Raw genomic sequence first — 17,251 nt, forward strand, 5'->3', positions numbered from 1 at the left:
ATTAGCAAAGCTGAATAAATTATGCAATATGGTTTAACCAATAATTTATTCAGATGAAGAGAAATCAGTTAAGAACTGATTCTATTAGGCCTGTGTTCACAGACCTAGAGCTTGGACATTTCGTTTATAGTACACAATTTTTATTTATTTTTTTGTATAAAAGTCTTAAAAATATTTTGATAATGTGGGTAATCAAAGTAGATCCTTACCAAACTTTATTTTTCCCTGCGTAAACTAACTGTGAATGTCACAGTATTTAAGAATAATTCAGAAACATCCCTTTCTATTTCAATAGCTAAAGAGAAATATTTTCTATCTTGCCATTTTTTTGGGTTGGATTATTTTGTTTCAGTTCCAGCTTGATGGCTTTTCCAGGTACAACCAAAACACTGCCGTTTTTACAACACTGTAGAGAGTATTGGCTTGGGTTAACAGGTCTTCCTTGGTCATCTCTTAATCTACTCAAAATGTCCCAATAAAGATCATTTAGTTTTTGTTTTATATTGCTAATTGATCTATTAAACTGGGCTTTTTCCTTCTTGAGCTTTTCCTTTTGTGCCTGAAGGTGACACACCTGATCTTCCAGGTTCATAATTGCATCTAGTTTACGTTTGCGGCAGTTTTGAGCAGCGACTTTGTTTTTCCCTCTCCGCCTTATGTCACGTATGAGTGATAGTTGGTTATCTGTCAAGTAGTATTTTGATAACATGCTATTGAAGGCATCAACAGGCAGAGTCACAATATCATTTACAGAGAATGGAATTTTCAGGGCTTCTGCGCGGTATTCGTCATGGCTTTGGTTTTTCCCTGCGTTATCTCCATTTCTACTTCTGGCTTTATTGGATTCCTCTGGCCACATGAAGTAATATTCTTCTGGCACACAGGGTGCCAGCTGTTGTGGGATTTGGCTGTACGTGTGATCATGCAACACATCTACAAACAATTCTGCGCTGAGATCATAATTGCTTTGATAATCTGTGTGGTAACATTTGCTGTATTCTACGCAGCAGCCTCCTATAGCTAAATCATCATAGGTGGCAGATTCAGCATCACTGTCACAGGTAAAACCAAGGGATGAATTGCTATGATTTAAATCCAAAGACAGTCCAGAATCAGAATCCTGTTCTTCAAAGAAACAGGAAGCTTCAAATCCATGTCCATCCAGGCTCAAGAACAAATCCTGGTTTGTTAGATTCGTACAATTATCAGATGCAAAAACCCCAAGCATGTTGACACCATTCATTAGTGATGTGTGAGAATCGGTTAATGACAGAGTCTCCAATATCTCCAAATTCCTTTTCTCTGCATTTACTATAGTATTGTGGTCTGATTTCATCATTGTAGCATCATGAAGACTAACATCACGGCTAATAGCCTGAGTCAAATTAACTGTATTGTGGAAGTTTGACAGGTTCATACTTCTGCTATTGATCACAGGAATAGTATTTCCCAACCAGTGTTCCTAAAAGAGGGAGCAAAATGAAAATATGTTTTCTTATGTTACGTTGAAACCTTGCAACTCTCCCTATGGTTAAATAGTTTCTAGCCAGTTCAACAGCAGCCCTTTGTATAATTTAAAATGTGTTATTTCCCCCTCCCCCACAATACTTTAAACACAGAGAATGCTTTCTGCAAATACCAGCTGTTACAGAAAGAGTGCGATCACTAAAAATGGCAGCCTGAAAGAGTATTGAGGAAAACATCAAAAAGAACCCAGTGAGATGCAGTAGGTTGTCTGCAATCTACTGCAATACAAATTGGAAAACCACCACTACCCACCTCTGCTGAAACAGGAGCAGCTTGAATTGTTTTCCTTAAAATTGCAACATAGAGGCACGAGTTTCACAGCCCACACCTTGTCTTCACCATTTTTTAAGGCAGAATTATTATGAGCTTATGCAACAGACATTGGGGTGGAGGTAATGTAGGGAAAGATATACTGAGGCATGTAAGAAGAGCTTGAAAAGGTTCAAAACTAACATCTTGAACATTGGGCCCATCATCCTGGCTAGAGTGTGGTGCTGAGAATGCAAAGGTTGCAGGTTCAATCTTCATAAGGGATAGCTGCATATTCCTTCAATGCAGGGGGTTGGACTAGATGATCCCTCAGGATCCCTTCCACCTCTATAATTACCGGTATATTAAATGAAAGCATCTTCAGCTGTTTGCCCTAGCTAGGTAGTTCCTCACATACTTGCATCCATTTAGAAATATCTACACACCTTCCCCTACTATCCAAACTTTGGTTTAGAATAGATACAGCTTCTGCTTGGTGCTTACGTTAATAAAATACAGACTTGGAGGACCGCATGTTGTTGATTGTGCTGTCCAAAGGTAGGAGAGTTATCATTTTAACAATTCCACACAGATAAGATTAACACAGGTGATTATGATGAGCCTCATAGGACACCACAAGACAACAGCAAGGCTGATGGTATTTTCTAAATCAGGGCTGAGGAACCTCAGGGCCTGGGGCAAATTGAGGCCCTCCAGGGCTTTTCCATTTGGCCCTCATGACTCTCACCAGGTCACACACCCTGTCCTACCTTGCTCTTGAGTGATCTTGCCTGACTGAAATGTAGTCAACAGCTGAAAGCAAAGTGTCACATTTGTTCCACCTACCACTGGCATGCGCCCTTGGAAAGGTGTTCCACGTGGAACCCTTTAGTCAAATTGAGGAAAAATGAATGCACCCCTAAGTCACTTGCTACACTTCATTCACTACAGGTTCATCTTACTACTTTAGCTTCCATGGTGTAATCAGAGGCTTCTGTCATAACGCCTAGAATGGAGCCGTAGAAATCGGGGAAACGGTTTTAAAACAATTCTTCAGATTCTACTTTAGCAAATCACACTTTTCGGAAGCAAGTTAATGGTAAAGAGGGAAAAAAGATGGTGCAGTTGAGTTGTAGAATTTCTGACAAGATCACAATCTGAAAGAGAGTTGCTTTAACTGGGTTATTGTAGAAGAATGCTTCCAACTGTTTGAGATAGTTTACAAGCTTATGTGCAAATCGCGACACTGTATGTATTTTCATTCAGTGATGCTGGCAGTGGAAAATAACCTTCCAGCGGGAAAGTAGAACCAGTAGTGCTTCTGTAAGCCTGTTGTAACCCCCCCCCCAAAAAAAAACCTCACAATTAATAGACATTTCTCCATTGTTAATGGAAAGTTGTAATTAGAATTGTAAGGGGGATCAGGAAAAAGACACCACTTCAAGCTACAGGAGATGTATACAGCTGCAAAACTCAAAATTCTAAATGTGCCCAGGGGCCTCAAAGAGGCTGACAACCCCTTTATCATGTCTCAACTGCCCTAGGAACCAACTGGCTGACAGGTGGTATATAAAATGTATTAAGTAAATAGACATGTCACTGAGTGACAGTAACATTTGCAAACAACAAAGCATACTATCTTCATACCAAGTTAACTGGCCAGTACATCTGTGAAGAGAGGGATGCGGGTGGTGCTGTGGGTAAAACCACAGAGCCTAGGGCTTGCTGATCAGAAGGTCAACGGTTTGAATCCCCGTGATGGGGTGAGCTCCTGTTGTTCGGTCCCTGCTCCTGCCAACCTAGCAGTTTGAAAGCACGTCAAAGTGCAAGTAGATAAATAGGTACCGCTCTGGCAGGAAGGTATGTGGTGTTTCTGTGCACTGCTCTGGTTCACCAGAAGCGGCTTAGTCATGCTGGCCACATGATCCGGAAGCTGTACGCCGGCTCCCTCGGCCAATAAAGCGAGATGAGCGCCACAACCCCAGAGTCGGTCATGACTGGACCTAATGGTCAGGGGTCCCTTTACCTTTACTTACATATGTGAAGAAGCACTATAGGATAGCACATTCTGAGATGTTGTTCGCTGCACACAGAGTGGATTCAGACAACCAGGAGTTCACGTGACAGCCAATTAAAAGCCTACAACAGGACCCCAGAACTGGGCTGCTGTCTTCCACCAAGCTAGCACAGGGGTCAGCAACCTAAGGCCCATGGGCCACAAGCGGCACACGGGGATACTTTAACTGGCTCATGAGTTAAATGAACCGAGCCGCCCGCTTGGTGAGCCCCCGCGCGCTGCGCTAAACCAACGCAGCACGGGGACTCACTTCTGCGGCACCGGAAATCCGCATCTGCGCAGACGCTGGAAATCACGGGCGTGCACACTCATGCGCACCCACAATCTGGCCCACTGAGGGATCTCCGCTGGAGTGAACCAGCCCAGGCAAGATAAACCTTGCCCAACCCGACTAGCAGTTCAGGCTCACCATTCCACTAGATTTTCATGCAGCTACAGAGGAAGTGGTAATACCTGCCCTAATAGTTTGATAATTACAAGCTGCCGCCACTTCCATGGTTTTGGTTTTTGTTTAAATGCCACATTGTAAAGCTTTTTAGTAAACAGCAGCTATCTGAACTTGCTTGCTTTCATAAATTCATTGTTTATAATGGTCAGAACTGGAGTCTTTTGATACTAAAGCTGTTTTATGATTTAAAGCAAAACAACACCAACTTTTAATATATATAAATATTCAGAGATGTTAAAGAGAAAAGAGCGGACCACAAATTTGGGGTTGGGGAAAATAATAACCATGTAAATGGTGCAGCAAGAAGATAATGATACCTTTTAAGACATGACAGGTTATTCCCACAATGGTATTTGCGAATGTATACATTTCAAAAATGTTCACAAGGACTTGCCATGAATAAATCAATATCTGAATCAGTTTTCAAAAACACTAATATTGATGGCTGGGGTTCTAATTTTCCTTCTGTGAATGGAACAGAAGTCTTGTTTATGGAAAGAGACTTTCCTTCCTCCCCCTTCTTTCTGCAGCCCCCTGAAAATCTACCCCAGGGAGTTTGAGGACCCTTGGGATATGGTGTGGGATATGAGGCAGGGGACTAGGTGAGAATCTCCACCATCATACATGAATGGAAGAGCAACTTAGGATCCCAGGCAATGGGCTGAATTCAGTGTGAGTCATACTCAGTATAGAACCATTGACCTTAATGGGCAAGATTACCAAAAGACTCTTAATTTCAATGGGCCTATGCTGAGTAGAACTTAACCATATATGGCCCAATACAACTTTTTTAATGACTCTCACCGAAGAGCTGGAAACTGGACTCAGCTTCTCTTTCCAATCCACTTGGTCGCTTTTACCCTCTTCCTCCTCTTGAGATTCAGAGTCTTCATCTTCTATAACGTAACATTCCTGGCTCACTTTTAAGTCTACTCCCTGTAAATATAAGGAGAAACAGGAAACAATAATAATTTTCAGCACTGTAATGTGTCAGCAACCGGCATACTAGGAAATGACACATGTCAGAATAGTATTTTGTTTCTCTAGTAGTATTTCATCAGTTGCAGCCCATCAACCCCATACCCTTTTCCTGGCAAGTCAATGACACACACACACACTGTCCAATAAGCATGTGACCACCAAACCTCAAATGTACATTTTTCAGGCAATGCTGTAACACCAAACAGCAACAAAAGATTGGGGGGGGGGGGTGAAAATATATTCACTCAGTCTTATACATAAAGCATTTAAACTTGAAAGATCTGGTTCCATCTGTGCTCCATTATATTAGGCATATGTTTGTATTATAGGGGGGCGTAGTAAGTGAAACCCCATCTCACTGTTCTTTATGCACCTGTTTCCATGGTTAGACCACAAGGGTGTATGTCAGCTGCAGTTTTGAAACCATGGTTTATCGTACAAACCGCACTTAAGCCGATGGACATTCTGCATATGATCACAGTAACTATGGTATGTTTGGTCAGAGTCTGCTTTCCTCCATCCTGTCTGTCTCTCCTGCTTGACATCCCTTAAGACAGGTTGGCAAGGTTTTCCTCACCTGGGCTGGTTCCCTCCAGCGGAGATCCCTCCGTGGACTCGATCACGTGCCCACCCACAATTTCCGGTGTCTGCATCTGTGCAGACGCAATTTCTGGCGCCGTGGAAGTGAGTCCCTGCGCGGCACTGGTTTAGCACAGCGCGTGGGGACTCACCGAGTGGGCAGCTCGGTTCGGGGGCGGCTTGTGGGTCAGTTAAACGACCCCCGTGGGCCGCTTGTGGCCTGTGGGCCTTAGGTTGCCGACCGCTGCCTTAAGACTTTGTAGAAGCCAAATGCTGGCATTGCCTCATTGTGCCAACTTTCCCTTTCCACTGACTGCAAGAGCAAGGGTGTGGAAATCTTGGCATTCTTCAGCAGTTGTCAAACCCATTCCCATGCCGTTAAAGAAAAATCCACTCCCTTTTGCAGCTTGTAGGAGGTCTTCCACTCAGCTCTGCAATCAGTGTTTTTTTTTTTAAAAAAATCCTTCTTTCCAGCATGTGAATTTATGCTTTGAGTTCAGTAGGCATTCCTCCTCCCTCTCCCCAAGCCCTCTGCTGTTAGCAGGGATTTGAAAGGACTGCTTTTAGAAGTGCACACTTAAGTAGCTTCATCCATTAATTGCAATGACTGTAAGGAACAGAACCGCATTTTGAACCGCCTCCTGCCCTACCTCAACACCCACTCTCCTCTTCCTGTCTTTTATTCATGTGCTTCGTTGTTTAAGTGCAAAGTTGCTGCTGTGAGTCCTACCTAATTGGAGAAAGTATGTTTGCTTCAAAACAACACTTCACCGCCCACATCTCCTCCTCCCCTATATACTCCACAACCCTTAACGCTTCTACTTATGTTAAAACACAAAACCTTTTGCAGCGGTGCAAGTTGGTCTGGTACATCCCCAAGCGCTTCTCAGCTGCTCAAGCCTACAGCACTGTGAACACACTCAAAACATGTTTTTGCAAGAACTGTACATGAACATCACATAAGAGAGATGTTGCTTAAAAGAAATCAATCAGGAATGGATATTGCATCAAATATGAGCAGAGGAGAAAATGTAGGTGTGTCTGGTTTGCATGTCACACTAAGGCAAACCTTGGTCTCCCATTCTTGGTTACAGCTTGTGATTAGCAGTGAGTCCCAGTTCAAACGGCATCCGAAGCCAAGCCATGGCTAAGCTTTGCAAGGTGCAGCAGCAAAGTAGCAGCAAAGAGCAAAGTAGATGCAAGTTCCTCTCTGGAAGCCCACACATTCAAGCTGTTTTGCAAAGCAATGGCTTGGCTTAGTGCGCTGGGTGAACCAACCATCTCTCAAGCAAGTGTGATTCTGGGTGAGCAGTGCTGTCTGCTTCAGGAACACACACCAGTGAGAGACCTCACTTTCCGCCAGTTTTCACTTTGCATGACTTTCAGCATTCTGGCATGCGCACCTCAACAAAACACCAATATCAGAATCATTGGCAGCATGCCTTGAACCAGGTGGTTCTTCTGGCCTAAATTGCACTGGTGGCCAGCAAGCTTAGTTTTGGGTGAAACAGGATGGGCAAATCTACAATCACGGAGTCTAGATGAGAATGCAAACAGCTTCTAAATAGGCATTTTGTTTTCTCCAAATGTAAACAAGCAAAAGCACATGTCACAGGTGGGGAGGAGTCATAAGGGCTGTGGCAAAGGAATTTTGCCCATACTTATGTTTAAAAAATGCCCTGCTCATCCATCCTACCACTGTGTCTAGCACTGGTCCAGGGCCTGCGCAGCCTCTCCTGATTCAGATGTGATGGAGAAACAGAGCTGAAAGTGATCAACACACTGATGGCACCTTGCCCCCAAATGCCCAGCCACCACTCCCAGGGACTTCATATGGATAACTTCCAGGGAGCCAAACAGCACTTTCCCAATGCTGTTTTCTGGACCTGGTCCTGTAGGTAGTACTGAAATCAATGTACCACAGTGACCCCAATTCCCATTGCCTATAGCCGGTTGAGGACAATGCAGTAGCGAATGGTACAGTGAGGTCAAAAAGCAGGAGAAAACTCTCACATACCCTGTCCCTCTATTTGTAATGTCATTCATTGGGGTAGCCAAGGCAGACTTAGTCCCATGGCCATGCCTGAACCCAGGGAATCAATCAAAATAATGTGTGTTGACCACAAATGCTTGCAGATTCCCCACCACAATTCGCTGCACCCACTTCCCCAGCAAGCGGGTATTTGCAACTGGTTGATAGTTATTGCTAATGCAATGAAGCATTGACCATGCTCTAGACCCAGATAATTAAACTCCCTCTGCTAGATTTAATAAGCCCAGAAGGGTTAGGGGTCAAGAGAATGCATGGTCAGCATATAGCCATGACCACGTTAGCAGCCTGCATAAACTGAAACCAATCTCACCAACTCTGGCACTGGGTACTTCATCTGGAACTGAAACGACCACTGAATCAAGGCTACTCCGAAGTCAAGCAACTTTATCCACAATATGTGTAGCCAGCTGGTCACAGCAGGTCCTTGAATTTTCCAGAGGCCCCTCCCCATTGCAGGGGACAGCAACCTCTGCAGCCAGCTACTAGACTAGAGGATACAATGAAAGCTGCAAAATGAGCCTTCTTCGCAGCTCACACTGCCACATGGTAGACACTGGCCAGTGCTTGGTCGGTTTCAGAATGAAATAAGGAGAGCACTACTTATGCTCTAGTCTGAGTCTAGCTTGTATAGCCTGGAGCTCCCCAGATTACCAAGGAGGCAAGCAGGCTCCGCAATGCTGGAGAAGCCATTCTGGAAGTATTGCGCCAACTGCACATCCGATCTCACCATTCCACAGTGAGAGCTTCAACAGGATCAATAGCATTTCCACTGGAAAATTCCTGCATTCAGGAAGGCACCAGGATCCATTAGACTCTGATGGCGGGCCATCTAAACAGGCCCATCACCTCCCTTACACCCTGTGCATCTTTTAGACACTCCAGCTGAAGTTCTCAAGAGAAGTTCAGTGTTAACTAGAATTGAAAATTAGTCATCTCTTGCTCCAGTGCTCAGATCCCTCTAGGTTAGGGTGGAGAAACTAGTTTTACAACTACCTACGGAAGTAACAGATCTCGAATCATAGCCAAGTAAAAACAAAATTCCATTACAAGTGGGGGGAACGTATATCAAAACAGAAACAATAGGCATTTTAAGTCGTGTGGCAATGAACTGAAAGTCAGGATTAGAATTTTTATTGTATCTCAAAACCTACTTTTTGCAAAGGCATTGATATTTGCACACACTTCTCTTAAGACTTCCTAAACCGAAAAGCTAAGACAATTATTATGCTCCTAAGAGTCTTACCCAACCAAATATTTGTCAAGGGCAAGCTGGATAAAATAGTCTAATATACTTATATCATGGTCAATTCTTCGCAAGCTGCTTTTAATGAAAGAATCCCCACCTCTTTTCCTATGGCTACAACTGTATGCTCTTCTACCTGTCAGTAAGTGTCACTGTGAACAAGCAAGCACACGTTTGAAACCTAAGTCTAAGGCTGAATAATTAAACCTGTTTGCAAATGTCTGAGGTCTATTGGATCTTGAAGCATGCAAGCACATGGCGTGGGATTGCAGCTTATATTGCAGTGCTGTTGAAACCCTTAGCAACTATGGGTTGCATTCAGCTTGAGTAAAAACAAAGCTTTGCTGATCAAGTATGCCTTCTTGCAAGCTTCAGCCAGGCATTTGAAGTACTATCTGCAGCATGTTGGGGACCCTCTAGTCTAGACCATCATTAAACCTCTTTGATCAATGCCTATTCATGTATGTAACCTCCAACTTCAGAGGGGCAGGAGGCCACTAAGTCCCACTTGCTGAGAAGAAGACAGCTGTAGCCTTCAAGCCCTCCTTGTGGGTTTTGTGGAAGCGCCTCTGCTGCTGGCTATTGTCACAAGCAAGGATGCTCATCTGTGGTCTAGCAGAGCTCTCCTTATGCACCTCTTGTGTGCTAGTTGTGCTCCAAGGATTATTCAGGACAGAACGTGGAAGAGAAATCAAGTCTGTATTCCCGCTGACAGAGATTTTTTCCATTTGTAGTACACGCTAATATAACAAAATTCAAAGTAGTTGCAGCATGCACATTTAAGTTACGTGTCCTGGACAGTAGTGTCAATTTTACTTCCCACTAGACATAAACATAAATTTGCATTACTAAAAGGTGGATAACACAACAAAAAGTCTTAAGCACCAGAGGATTATCCGTAAACCATATACTGGAACCACAATGTCTAGGAACTTGGACTACAAGCCTATACCTTCTTACCTGGGAGGAAATCTTGTTGAACTCAATGGGACTTACTTCTGAGGAGACTAGCATAAGAATGCATTGTTAGAATCTACCACACTCTAAGTCTGAATACTTCAACAATAATTTTTGGTGGAAAGTATAAGAAGGGATATTACATACATACCAAGACCACCATCAATTATATAGTAAAGCAAGCTTAATTCCACTGATTTAAATGAACTAAAATGTGCCTCTTTCTGCAAGGGGGAAAGTTATCTTTACCTTCACACTTATTTTAGCATTGTTTGCTCTTCTAGTTTTCTTATTTTTAAATGGTCTCTAAACCTTGTCTTGTGAAATACAGCCGAGAGACTAGTTGGATAAACTAAAATATACTGTGCTTTTGCATCAACTTTAAATATACTTTGTTCTTAGCAGGATTAGGACCAATGTGTAAACCTGACACGGCTTTCCAGTAGCTACATTTAATTACACAGCAGCAGAGCTGATCTGCAAGCTCTTAAGGTATTACATTCTCTTTAATCAAGCCATTATTAAAAAGCAAAAACCAGTACTCATTAGTGTCAATGGGGAAACTCCCCTTTCAGTGAGAGTTGGAACAATGACTAAAGGTATACTGTCTGTCCGAAAGCAACATGCAACTTTCAGAACAAAAAAGAAAAAAGAAACTCCTGATGATGTTTGCATAACCAAATAAAGATGGAACTGAATGTACAAGCAGGTAAGAAGAAGAGGAGTTTGGATTTGATATCCCACTTTATCACTACCTGAAGGAGTCTCAAAGCGGCCAACGTTCTCCTTTCCCTTCCTCCCCCACAACAAACACTCTGTGAGGTGAGTGGGGCTGAGAGACTTCAGAGAAGTGTGACTGGTCCAAGGTCTCCCAGCAGCTGCATGTGGAGGAGCGGAGACGCGAACCCGGTTCCCCAGATTACGGGTCTGTCGCTCTTAACCACTACACCACACTGGCTCACCTTTGGAAGAAAAATATGTGCAGAAACAACTGTCTCCTCACCCTACAAACTGTTCTGTTAAAGAAAGTCCGCTTGTGTGAGTGTGAACCAGCAATCTGAAAAGGTAACCATTGTTATTTCCTAGGAGTGTGTACTGCTGGAAGCTCCAACTTTTTTTAATATGGTAGTGAGATGTCCTCACATTTAAAAGTTGATATATATTCTACAGCATCATAGCTTTATAGAAAGACCTCTCTTATTTCTGAATTTCAGCTCCCATCAAATTCCCAAACCCACAGTGCAGTGCACACTTTTATTTTGGACATAAGACTGTTTTGGACATCATCACCAAGTCATCACTGGGAGCAAGAACCACTGAGAGTTTGAAGAGTTTGTAAGTGAGAAAGAGTTTGGATTTGATATCCCGCTTTATCACTACCGGAAGGAGTCTCAAAGCGGCCAACATTCTCCTTTCCCTTCCTCCCCCACACAAACACTCTGTGAGGTGAGTGGGGCTGAGAGACTTCAAAGAAGTGTGACTAGCCCAAGGTCACCCAGCAGCTGCATGTGGAGGAGCGGAGACGCGAACCCGGTTCCCCAGATTACGAGACTACCGCTCTTAACCACTACACCGCACTGGCTCTCTGACAGCTTCGGATCCACATTTCCCCCAAAGTAACAGTAGTATGGGGGATGGAAGAGGTAATACAAGGTGTAAAGAAAAAATGGAAATAGTCTAACACATAGCTGTCAACTTTTCCCTTTCCTTGCGAGGAATCCTATTCGGAATAAGGGAATTTCCCTTACAAAAAAGGGAAACGTTGACAGCTATGGTCTAAGATGCCTGAAGGATCAGAACCTGAACAGCTCTCTCCCTTCCCAACCCTACAACTTCCAGCACAGAGACAATTCTGTTCAATGCCCAAGACCTCTCCAGCAGTTTTGGCAACACCCTGATATATTTCATAGCAACTGGAAAAGCAGCTGGGAGTTGCCTCACCACAGGCACTGCTGTTATCATAAACAGAATCTGAGCTTACGCCTTGATCTGTCTACACTGCCAGGCTGCAGCCCCAAATCCTGTGAAGCAAGAGAAAAAGAGAGCATCGCTGAACATGTGCAGGCTAACTAAACGGTGTCACCCGTCTCCACACATGCAGGAACAGCGATAAGTTGTGACACAGAGGTTAAGGCTATCCATGGCTTCTTGTTGCAATGGCTATAGCTCAGAAGAGGTCACGTGACAAAGGTCTTTGAGAGCAGAAGTAGTACAGTAAAGTGCAGAAAGTGTTGGAAAATGCTGAAAAGTGCAGACATTCAGCTAGATGACTCATTCCTTGTACAAATACTGTATCAATTGCAGGAAGACACAGGAGTGCTCTCTAGCCTAGTCTAATCTTCTGTTTTTTACCAGGCACTCCCAAACTCGGCCCTCCAGATGTTTTGGGACCACAATTCCCATCATCCCTGACCACTGGTCCTCTTAGCTAGGGATGATGGGAGTTGTAGTCCCAAAACATCTGGAGGGCCGAGTTTGGGGGTGCCTGGTTTTTACTTTGCTCTCCCCTCCATTATGTGTTTGTAAAGAAATACAGTGGTACCTCAGGTTACATACGCTTCAGGTTACAGACTCCGCTAACCCAGAAATAGTACCTCAGGTTAAGAACTTTGCTTCAGGATGAGAACAGAAATCGTCCTCCGGCGGGGCGGCGGCAGTAGGAGGCCCCATTAGCTAAAGTGGTGCTTCAGGTTAAGAACAGTTTCAGGTTAAGTACAGACCTCCGGAATGAATTAAGTACTTAACCTGAGGTACCACTGTAAAGTTTTATTCATTTACTGTGAATACTCTGGGTTTTGACTTCGCTGTGCGACAGAAGATGCAGCTTCCAGGCAGGCTGGTACTTTACATGTCTCTCTGCCAGGTTTTGTACAAGGCTACGAGGTGCACTTGGTCCACCAAGTGCAGTGCAATCCCCCTGCCAGACCACTGCGCTCTAGGGTGCTGGGCATTTCCTAGTTAGCCTTTCCTACCAACCAGAGGAACAAGGGCAGGTGGGTTAGTTGCAGCACTTCCATCCCTTGCAAGACTACCCGGCCCAACGGACCATAAATGCCCCACTTTATTCTGGCAATGTCAAACTGATCTCCCACATCTACCAAACTAAGAGAAAAGTCTTGTGCATTTCTCTTACTTTGTAAGCCCATGATCCTCAGTATCCTTTTGCTCATGTCGAACCTGCATCTAAAGCCAGGTCCTTCATTACTGGCCAGCAAGGGGTAATGATTCGGATTGTCAAACTAGGACTCGAGGAAGACACCAGGGTTCAAATCCCCACTTGGCCAAGAAACTTACGGGGTGACTTTGGGCCAGTCACTGCCTCTCCCCCCAACCCACCTCACAGGGTTGCTGTGTGGATAAAACGGGGTGCCCAAGAACTACAGTATATACACACCACTTTCGAGCTCCAGGGAGGCGGGGGAAAGCGCTTCGCTAACTACGAACTCGCAGCAAAACTTTGGCATGGGTTTGGAGGGGATTTGGGGCGTTATTCGTTAAAAAAAACAAAGCTGGGAAAAGTAAATGCAACAAATAAGTAAATAAATGCGAGCATGCAAAGGAGGAGGAGCTCTGCAATGAGCCTCCGAAGTGGTCAGATACTTCCTTTCTCAGGATGGTAAAAAGGAAAGGAAACTGAAAGCGTACGGGCTCTTTGGGCTGCTTTACACGGGTGCCAACTTGAATAAAATATTGGTTTATCGATCACCAGCCGCGGGGCACGCACACTATTTGAATGGCAATGCCCATCAACTGGGGTGGAGTGGGAGCCTCGGATATTTTAGGGAGGGAGGCCAATGGGATTTTGCCCCCTAGGCGTTGGCATATTTGGATATGTGAAGAGGAGAGGGGCTTTCCCGTCGGCTCCTAGCCCTTACCTCTTCTCGACTGGGGCGCTTGTTTCTGACTCCTCCAGAGGAGGCGGCAGCAGCAGCCACCGTTTCGAGTCCCTCGCCGTCGCCTCGCCGCTGCAGCCATGGCGGCCGCCCGGGGCAGGGGGAGCCGCCGCCGAGCGCTGCCTCCTGGCGGCTGCGCTTCCCGCCTCCTGCTAGGTCTGCGCGGGGCGGCGCCACTTGCTGCTGCCGAGGCGCCTCGCGCTCGCCCTCCCGCGCTACCCAAGCGGCCACCCTGGTGGCGGGAAAGCGACGCGGCGGCGTCCCCAGCGCTCGCCCAGGAGTTGCTCGGGGGCGGCCTCCTCCTCGCTTGTTGTTCTGCAGCCCGGGCAGGGGGCGAACTCCCGGCCTCGCCGGGCAACCCCTCCCCGGCGCTTTCAGGCCGCCTCTTCCTCCAGCGCTGCGCGGGACCCGGACGCCGTCGCCTCCGCCCCGCCGCCTCTCGGCGAGCGCACCCGGGGAACCGCCGCGCCGGGTCTCGGGCGGAGGAGCAGCAACCAACCGCCCACCCGCCGGCTGAGCCAGCCCCGCTTGGAGGCCGCCAATGAAGGCTGAGGCGGGGCGGGAGAAGAGGAGGAACTGAGCACGTGTGTTTAGGCCTGTGTGGGAATTGCCGGCGAGGCGGGTGGCGGAGGAGGAATCGCAGAAGGGACCCCCCAGGGTCATCTAGTCCGACCCGCTGCAATGCAGGAACGTCAACACCAGTTTGAAACCACAGCTTAGTTGCTGCTGCAGCACCTGAGGAAGAGAGTTTCATGAAGCAGGTTGAGGCTGCAGCAGGGCTCATCTCTAGGCTCCGCTAGGATTTGGGGAACACGCCCCTGTAAAAAAAAAAAAAAAAGCGTTGTTCAGAATAGTGGTTTGCAAGACCCACGAAGGAAGTTACGAACACAAGGCAATCCAAAACAGGAACAGTTAATTGCACGTTTGTTCCAAGTCTAATTAAAAACTTTTAGTATAATTAATTCAACAACAATGAACCGGATCCAGCGAGACCAGCTTTGATAGTTATTTGCACCTCCAGATGTCCCCTAGTAATAATAATAATCAGTGGCGTAGCGTGGGTTGTCAGCACCCGGGGCAAGGCAAGTAATTTGCGCCCCCTAACCCGTGGATTTGCGCCCCCTAACCCTAACCCCCAGATGTTGCGCCCGGTGCGACCGGCCCCCCCTGCACCCCCCATGCTACGCCACTGATTAATAATAATAATAATAATAATAATAATAATAATTTATTATTTATACCCGGCCCTTCTGTCTGGGTTTCCCTAGCCACTCTGGGCAGCTCCCAACAGATTATTAAAAACACGACTGAACATTAAAAACTTCCCTAAACAGGGTTGTCTTCAGAAGTCTTCTAAAAGTCAGATAGTTGTTTATTCCCTAGGTTAAGCCGCTGCCCCACCAGGGGGAGGTACCACTCACTTTGGGAACCACTGGCTTAGGGGGTGATCCTCCCCCAGGGGTGAAACTAGGCTTTATTTCACCCGAGTGAAAGACCTAGTTTGGCAAGCCCCCCCCCCGCCAGCTGGGAGCCCCAATGGCACCCCTCTGGAGGCCTAACCCCGGAGCAAAACACCCAGCTAGCTACCCCATAGCTACAGCATTGCCTTCACTTCCTCCCTTTAGAGTACTCCAGATGAATCCATGGGACCTAAAGGTTTTCTTTACTTTCCAAACAGCCTTCACAAAACTGGTATCCTCCAAATATTTTGGGCACTGGCACCCATCAGCACAGCCTTCTTTTCAGCACCACAGCTCCCAGGCTTCACCCACCAGATGTTTGGGCTGGTGTGGGCTAAGGACAGTTCTTATCCAAAACTCCTGGAGGGCACCAGGTTGCAGAAGGCAGCCTAAATGTAGCCTTCTCGGTAGTTGTCAGTGGTTCTACTACTCACCTCCAAAGGAAGAAAGGCTTAATGTTACAAATGGTAACTATTGTTTGGATGCTGTTGTGAAGGCTTCTCAAACTTTCTCATAGTCAGCCTCCCGGTTTTAAAATTATTATTATTATTAAACTTGCTTTTGTGTTACTAAAGAAACATAAAATGGCAGGCAAATCACCTTCTAGTGCTGTCTCTGCACGGGGCAAAGCCAATCAGATGAGGCTTGGGGAAATTGCTCAACCGATGGCAGCCTGGGAGTTCCTTACTTGGAAACTGTCCAAGGTGTTTTTGGGCAGTGGCGTAGCGTGGGTTGTCAGCACCCGGGGCAAGGCAAGTAATTTGCACCCCCTAACCCGTGGATTTGCGCCCCCTAACTCGTGGATTTGCGCACCCTAACCCTAACCCCCAGATGTTGTGCCCGGTGCGGCCGCCCCCCCCTGCACCCCCCATGCTACGCCACTGTTTTTGGGTGTGTGGCTCTTACCTCTTTTGTCAAGATCTTCCTTTTCTGTGCTTGTCATTGGCATATAGAACACGGTGACATTTGTTTCGAAAAAAGATTGGTACTTGCCGGAAGGGGGGGGCATTCCTGAGTATTCCTACTCTTCCCTGTAAGCCTGACTCATCATGTCATTGTGTGAAACAGGTGGAGCCCAACAAAAAGAGAGCAGGGCTGCCACTAGCATTTACTTTCTCAGGTTAAAGTCTCCTGGGAAAGAGGCTTAGCTTAGTGGCAGAGCATCTCTTTAATGGGCAGAATGTTCCAGGTTCCGTCCCCTGCATTTCCAGGTAGGGCCGAGAGAGATCCTGTAGAGCTGCTGCCAGTCAGTGTAGACATTATTGAACTAGATCAGGGGTCAGCAAACCTTTTCAGCAGGGGGCTCCCTCAGACCTTGTGGGGGGCCGGACTATATTTTGGAGGGAAAAAATGATCGAATTCCTATGCCCCACAAATAACCTAGAGATGCAATCTAAATAAAAGCACACATTCTACTCATATAAAAACACCAGGCAGGCTCCACAAATAACCCAGAGATGGATTTTAAATAAAAGGACACATTCTACTCATTTAAAAACACGCTGATTCCCAGACCGTCTGGGGGCTGGATTTAGAAGGCGATTGGGCCGGATCCAGCCCCCAGGCCTTACTTTGTCTACCCATGAACTAGATGGACGCATGCTTACTCAGAAAATGAGGGTTGCCATGTGTCCTCTTTTTCCAGGACATGCCCTCCTTTTCCCAGGGATAAAATTTGAGACAAATTGCATTTATTTGCTTTGAATGGCTATCATAGCACCCTCTTTTTCTGCTCTTCAAAATATGGCAACCCAGTCTCCTGGGTTTGTGCTATCGTACAGAGG

General features: G+C 45.9%; 1 protein-coding gene across 1 annotated transcript; it reads right to left on the minus strand.

Moving 5' to 3' along the window:
• Positions 1–27: 27 nt before the first annotated feature.
• NFE2L3 (NFE2 like bZIP transcription factor 3) lies at positions 28–14,540 on the minus strand. Its single transcript, XM_083405080.1, has 3 exons — positions 13,990–14,540; positions 5,106–5,237; positions 28–1,462 (listed from the first exon to the last, which is right to left on the minus strand). The coding sequence occupies exon 3, from the start codon at positions 1,415–1,417 to the stop codon at positions 296–298; it is 1,122 nt and encodes a 373-aa protein (XP_083261206.1). The 5' UTR covers positions 1,418–1,462; positions 5,106–5,237; positions 13,990–14,540; the 3' UTR covers positions 28–295.
• Between the last annotated feature and the right edge of the window lie 2,711 nt (positions 14,541–17,251).

This window comes from Podarcis tiliguerta (genome assembly GCF_965153285.1).
Source record: "Podarcis tiliguerta genome assembly, chromosome: 12".
NCBI lineage: Eukaryota > Metazoa > Chordata > Lepidosauria > Squamata > Lacertidae > Podarcis > Podarcis tiliguerta.